Consider the following 6,781-nt stretch of genomic DNA (forward strand, 5'->3'; position numbering starts at 1 on the left):
GGAGGGAGGGAGAGAGGGAGGGAGGGAGAGGGTGGGAGAGGAGCAGGGAGAGGGAGAGGGAGAGAGAGAGAGAGAGAGAGAGAGAGAGAGAGAGAGAGAGAGAGAGAGAGAACACTGTGCTGTCTCATCAGGGCAGCCTAGGCCCGAGTGCTGGAGAAGTAGGTGGCATAAATCGCGTGCATAATCTCAGGAGACGACCACTTTAAATCTTAATTGGTTGCCTTTTAAATATCATTTAAGGGCTGGCTTCCTGGCTCTCTCTAGTTAAGAAGGTGTCCTGTCAGACTCTATTACCTTACTGGATGTCTCTCCTTATGTTGAGAGAGAGAGAGAGAGAGAGAGAGAGAGAGAGAGAGAGAGAGAAAGAAAGAAAAGAGAAAAAAATGGAACCATCAGCCAGGGTTTGAGGGTCGATAAAGCTTTTAGATTTGGAGACGTTTTCCGGAGCCCATTTCCTGCGGCTACGAGTTGTTAATGGAGCTTAAGGAATTATCTCAGCCCGGGCTGGCCGGGGGAGCCGTATATTTCCCGCGCCTGTTCGCTGGCCGGGCCTGAATATGCTGCTGTCAGACTCGCTTAATGAAAAGTAACGCGCCGCTGATTACAGTTTTATTTGGGCTCTATGTAAAGAGTGCCGTTAATTTAGCCTCTCCTCTGCTGTTTGCATTCGCCACGCCTGAGTGGAGAGTGCCGTTCCCGCGCTGCTGCGCTTGAGCCCTGGCCCTTCCTGACACCCTCTCGGGAGACGCGGGACACGCTGCTCCTCCACGCCGAGCGCCCCACTCCGTCCCGGCTTCTCCCCAGTCTTCACAGGCGGGCGCCCCGACCGCCTGGTGGGATCATCCCGCTGTGACCTACACCCCCAGGTGAGGGGTGGGGTCTTGGGAGTTGCTCTGCAGCGGCTCCTACGCTGTGTGGCCCCCGAGAGTGCTAACCCCTCCCCTTGATATCTTTATTTCACCGTCATTTAAATGAGCCCCTTTAGCCCCTAGGTTCCTACCAGGATGGGGCTCTTGGAATTCCCAGCCCGGCCAGAGGTCCCCAGGGTGACGAGCTCAGGGCTGCAGGGGCACCCAGGGGGAGGGGTCTGAACCCAGCACCACCTTGTGCCCTGGTCCGCCTTTGCGGGGCTTCCTGGGGCACCAGGACAGGCCGGACCCTATTTCACCTCCCTAACCCTCGCCCTGCTGCCCAGGCAAAGCCTCCTTCTGGAAGGCCTGGCTTTGTCTAGACCGGGGTGGGGGCTCTCACTGCCCTCCGCAGCCGCATTAAAATTCCTGCCGCCCCAGCCTCGGGCCTCAACGAGTCTCCCCCGAGACTCCACTTTCGCTATTACTGTCAAGTACCCTTGACTCTTTATTTTTGCCCTTTTATCTATTACAACTAATTCGAGTTCTTTTGCCCTTTTCAGTCTAAGACGTGGGCTTTCTGCAAAGCCTCCCCTGCCAGCGAGCTCTCGAGCGCGCAGCCTTTAGAAATTGAGGGGTTTACTGTCAAAATGAAAATTTCACTTCAAATTATCTTGGCTGATGCTCGCTCGCCAGGCCGGGGCTCCCGCCGCGGGCTTTTGACAGGCACATCAGCGGCGAGCTTCCGAGTCTCGATAATATCATCCACGGGAGCGAAAGTCAACGCGGTGACAGCGCCAGGCCGGGTACAATCCAATTACTGCGGCGGGCCCTCTCGAAGGCTGCCGGGTCTGCACGGGGGCCGCACTTGGGGTCCACACTCAGGGTCTGCACCCGGGGCCCCGGGGCCCAGTCTACCATCTGGGGCCAGGGTGAGTCCCCCACATGGGGTATCCAGAGAGCCCCAGGAGTACCAATGCCAGCAGTCTGTGATTTCTCTCAGAGGGTGTGGAGATTCACTCCAGCCCTCCAACCATCAGGCCAGCCGTTCCCAAGGCTCAGCCTGTCAGGGCCATTTCAGAAGCTGAGGACTCTGGGGCCCAGTTCTGCCCCACCCACCCCGGCTTCCAAAGCAAGCTCTGTCACACCTGTGCAGCTGTGTAGCCTGCCAGGGGGTCCTAGGCTCCCACCTGCATCTCGGTGGCTATCAGTCTAGGGCCTCCAGCTCCGATCTTTCTTGTGCAACCAGGTTATTTGGGAGACACCAGAGGGCCCAGAGCAGAGTGCTTTGGGCACTTGGAGAGCCAGGAGTGCATGCCTGGGAGACAGTGAGGACTGTGGACTCAATTAGCCACCACCAGCAGGTGCAGATATGGGCCTGGGGGTGCCCAGCATCTGCCAGCTGCATCCACCCAGTTCAGCAACCACAGGAAGGCCCAGGCCAGGCTGTGCCTTTGCTCTCCCTGCCCCAGGGTTCCCATTCCATAGTCCCACTCATGTCTCCTGTCTGTGGCTACTGCAGGCTTCTCCGATACCTGCTCTCACTTCTTTCACTTTCAGAGTGGTGGAAGCTAAAGGCTGTCCCAAAGGGTGGGCAGGCAGGATCGGGGCAGTGGGTGCTGCCCAAGGCTTTGGGCTCCAGGATGCTGCGCAAAGGAGAGGCAGGAAGCTGAGGCAGCCAGGGGCAGCCACACCCTAGTCTAGGACAGAGCCACAAATAATTCAGGAAGTTTAATTCTAATGCAGTCAAAGTAACCCCTCCAGGGAGTCTTGTGAAGGGGGAATTTAAAAGGGGAATTTCAGGTTCTGTGCACCCCTGTAACTTCAGAGTGGGCAGTTTTGGGTCCCCGTGCCCTGTAACTTCAGAATGGATCCTCTGCAGTGGGTTGCATCTGTCTTAGACTGGCAGGGACTTTCCTGGGGTGGACTCTGGTGTGGAAGCCCCCAACCAAACCCCCACATGATTTTTGAGTTCCCAATGTGTTCTTTTCTGCAACGAAAACACCGCCACAAGGTTTTATTTGTTTTGTTATATCAGCCTCTCTCTGAAGCAGGCAATTACTGGTGTGCACATAACATTTAAAAAAAGCATAACTGTTTCTGGTCAACAGTGTGCAGCAGTGTGAGGTCGGTGGAGGTGCTGTTGTGAGCGCCGTGGGTAGGATGGAGTCGGGAGTGTGCTGTGCGCTGCTCTACGCCAGGCAGCCGCCGCAAATGTCTGGAGCCCAACGCCTTCTCCATGTAAACTTTGGACGTAAACTTTATGCCTGGGGCTCCCACACTCCGAGCGCCTTCAGGCAGGTTCGAGTTCGGGAAGGCTCGGGAAAGCAGACTCGGGACCAGGTGGGGCCAGGGAGCGAGTGGGAGGAAGGTAGGGCTCTGCGCCAAAGCCTGGCTCCTCTCTCTCTCTCCCTGGGCCTCGCCTTCCTTTGGACTCTCAGGAGAGAGCCCTGCCCTCCCTGCTCGACCCACGGCTCAGGTGCAGAAGGGCTTGCCGCCCACCTTGGGCAGTGCCAGAAGCTCTCTAGGGGAGCCAGCAGCTGGGGTATCCTGGGGTGCAGTGGGCGGGAAGGCTCGGGTTAGTGGCGCAGTCAGCACGTTCCCGCTGGCCCCCAGGGTGCGTCCCAGTGGTCCTGGGTCTAGGAGGGCACCCTTGGCTGTGGCCCAAGCCTGGTTCAAAGTGCTGTGCCTGAGGATGGGGTCGTGAAAGACCCCATCCACCCAGTTTCTGAGGCTGGTCACTGGGGAGTCCTGGTGCCTGTCCAGGACCACCGCGGGGGCTGGGATTGTGGGTGAGGATGCAGAGGGCGTCGAGGACACGCCTGCAGGGGCGGTGGGACCTTGGCGCTTGAGCATGCACGAGGGATACTCCGTCTGGTTCAGGGCACCGGCTGTGGCAGCAGTAGCTGTGTGGGCCAGTGACCAAATGCGCGGCTTGGTCTCCAGGCTTGCTGACGCCCCCGCAGGTACAAAGCCCATCTTAGCCTCGCAGGCCCCAGGGCTGCCCTCTGTGCCCGGCTGTGGCTCTGGCCCAGCCACTGAGCTCCGGAGGCAGATCCGCGCCCTCTCCAAGTCCTCCTCTAGAGCAGTGCCCCCTCTGGAGGCAGCCAGGGACATCCGAAGGGTGCCCGAGGCCTCCTTGCCTTGAGCTCCCGGGAGAGGGGCGGGGCCCTCTGGCTGGGCGGGGACACGCTCCAGGGTGCCGCTGTCCAGGGCTGAGAAGGATGCCTTCAGCTCACACTCCTGGGGCTCTGTCTCCAGCGGGTCAAAGTCATCCAGGTCGCTGAGTTCTAACTCCTTGTCCTCTTTGCCTGCAGGCTCGGCCACTGGAAGGGATGTAGTGCAGTCAGTCAGGGTCCCTCCTCCGCTAACAGCCAGCTGCAGGCCTTCCCACCCTGAGCTGGGAAAGCTCATCTCCTCTGAGGGTCTTGGCCTTGAACAACTAACACAAAAGACTGGCTGGGATTCAACTTGAAATTGATGAGCACACCACATTGTGAAAGGGAACTTTGGGTTCCCATGGCACCCCAGAGACTGGGAACCCACTCACCCACTTTGTTGCCTCTGGAGGGCCTACCACTCTTGGGGAGGGTTCCAGGGGATGGGTCCCCAAGGACAACCTCTCACCCACCTTCACTCTTGGCACTTTTAATCGGCTCCTCTCTGGCCTCCTCTTCCTCCTCGCCTGCCTCTTCACCCTCTGTATAGGATCGCTTCTCCTCAGAGCACTTGTTCCTGGGTGGCCATGTCATCTTATTCTCCTTCTTGAGGCGCCGGCGTGCATTGGCGAACCAGGTAGAGACCTGCGTGAGGGTCATCTTGGTGATGATGGCCAGCATGATCTTCTCGCCCTTGGTGGGGTACGGGTTTTTGCGGTGCTCCTGCAGCCAGGCCTTCAGCGTGCTGGTGGTCTCCCGTGTGGCATTCTTGCGCCGCGTGCCGCTGTCCATGGTCCCATACCTGCAGACAGGGGTGGGGGTGGGGGGCACAGGCATGGGCTTTGCCTCCAGGAAGGTTTGCATTTATTATAGTTGGTTCACTGGAGTTAGCCTGGGCCTCAGCCTGGGGTGGGCACCACCCCGCCTTTTATGGCCCAGGGCGAAGATAATGTTATTAAAATGACAGGGAGCTGGTTCCTTCCCAAGCCCAGAGGTCATGGCCTCTGTCACTCCTCAGAGCTATTTCCCTGAGCTACTTTATGGGCTTTGCTCCTATGCCTTTGATCCCCAAACCGTAAACACATACTGCAGACACAAGGCCCAGCACCTAATGTGTTAGGTGCTGGGTGGAAGGGGTCTCCCACTAGGTGGAGGAGTCAGTGGGGCCTGGGGGTGTTCTGAATTGAAGCCTTGCCCAAGATGCTGGGCACCTGTGCCTGGTGTTGTCCCAGACTGGCTGTGGGTTCGTCTTCTTGCATTCCCTAAAGGGGAGGGTGCTGTACCTCCCAGGGTGCAGGTAGGTGCCCCAAGGCCCTGAATGGCCTGTTCTCCTGAGCCCTCCAAACCCAACTTCCCATAAAAGGGCAGCATGGGGAGCATCCTAGCAATCCCCAAAGAGGTGTGGCAGCAGCCACAGCCAGGCACAGAGGTGGTGTGAATAGCAGGACCTCTCCCCTCCCCAATGGGCAGGGACATTCTGGTGGCTCCATGGTCCTCACCTGTCATAGGGGTACTGGCCCAGGGCTGGCTCGTAGGGGTAGTAGGCGGCTGCGGCTGGTGCGAGCCCCGCGTGAGTGGATCCTGACCCATCCTTAGAGTCGAAGCTGTTCTGTAGGAGCCGTGGAGCAGTCTGGGGTCCGGGCTCAGGGACACACCCCAGCTTCGCACCCCTGCCCCTCCTCCCACCAGCAGCTCCTGGGGAGAGCCCAGGCCTGGCTGCAGCAGGAGGTTCCCCAGGGTGGCTCAAGAGGAAGAGTCGGGGCGTCAGGGAACTGGGATGGAGAAGCATAAACATGGGGTGGGAGGAGGGAAGGGGGAGGGGTGGAAGAGGGGGCGGGGATGCAGGCCGAGGAGCTGGTAGAGGAGGAGGGAACCAAGCCCGTCTGGCCCGAGTGCGCTCACTAGACTGCGCCAGCCAGTGATTGAGTGGAAGGCAAACAATACACACGCTGAACACCGCCCCCTAGGTCCCCGACCGGGCTGCAGCGCGGCTGCCCACCCGCCCACCCGGGTCATCCTGTCCGCCCGCCGGCAGCTGGGGGCCGGGACCCCGCACCGGGACGGGCGTCGGGGCCTCACCAGCGAGTAGAAGGCCGACGCCTCGGAGCTGTAGGCGGCGTAGTTGCCGTAGCCCTGCGCGCCGGCGTAGGGGCCCCCGTAGACGCCAAGCGCCGCCGAGCCGAGCTCGTGGCGCGCCGTGGCCAGCAGCCGGCCCTCGTAGACCGGGCAGTAGACGGGCGCCTGCGCGGGCGCGGCGGGGCCGGACTCGGCCAGCGCACGGCCGCCCGGCTCGCAGCACGCGCCCAGGGAGTTGGCGGCCATGAGGAACTGCGGGGAGAGGGGCGAGGAAGAGCGCGCGGGCGCCCGGCACCCCCGCCGCCCGGGACCCGCCCCCCCTCCGCTGGGGCCCCGGGTCTCACCGTGGGATCTCACCCGGCGCCCAGGCGTGGGGCGGATCCGGGCGCCGCGCCCCTTACCTGCGGGGCGGAGGAGTAGGGGTATCCGAACTGCGGGTAGGACATGGCGGGCGCGGCCCGGGGCGCGGGGCTGGCTCGGGGTGCGGGCTCCTAGGCGCTGGGAGGACGAAGCGTGAGAGCGGTTACGGCGCCCCGGGGCCAACTTTCCCAGCCGGGCCGGAAAGTGTGCGGCGGCGGCCTCCGCTTCCGAACCTGGAGCCTCGAGGGGGCCCCGGGACCGACCGCCCTCGCAGCGGCGACACAAATACATATTTTGCAAAATATGGGGAAAAACGAATCGCGCGAACCGCCAAGTCAG

The 6,781-nt window shown here is 61.0% G+C and overlaps 1 protein-coding gene across 1 annotated transcript; it reads right to left on the minus strand.

Moving 5' to 3' along the window:
* Positions 1-2,858: 2,858 nt before the first annotated feature.
* Positions 2,859-6,328, minus strand: Irx4 (iroquois homeobox 4). Its single transcript, XM_023707008.1, has 4 exons — positions 6,086-6,328; positions 5,506-5,615; positions 4,480-4,808; positions 2,859-4,174 (listed from the first exon to the last, which is right to left on the minus strand). Exons 1-4 carry the CDS (start codon positions 6,326-6,328, stop codon positions 3,324-3,326), a joined length of 1,533 nt encoding a protein of 510 aa, XP_023562776.1. The 3' UTR covers positions 2,859-3,323.
* Positions 6,329-6,781: the final 453 nt, after the last annotated feature.

The sequence above is a fragment of the Octodon degus genome, unplaced genomic scaffold, assembly GCF_000260255.1.
Source record: "Octodon degus isolate 3935 unplaced genomic scaffold, OctDeg1.0 scaffold00008, whole genome shotgun sequence".
NCBI classification, from domain to species: Eukaryota; Metazoa; Chordata; class Mammalia; order Rodentia; family Octodontidae; genus Octodon; species Octodon degus.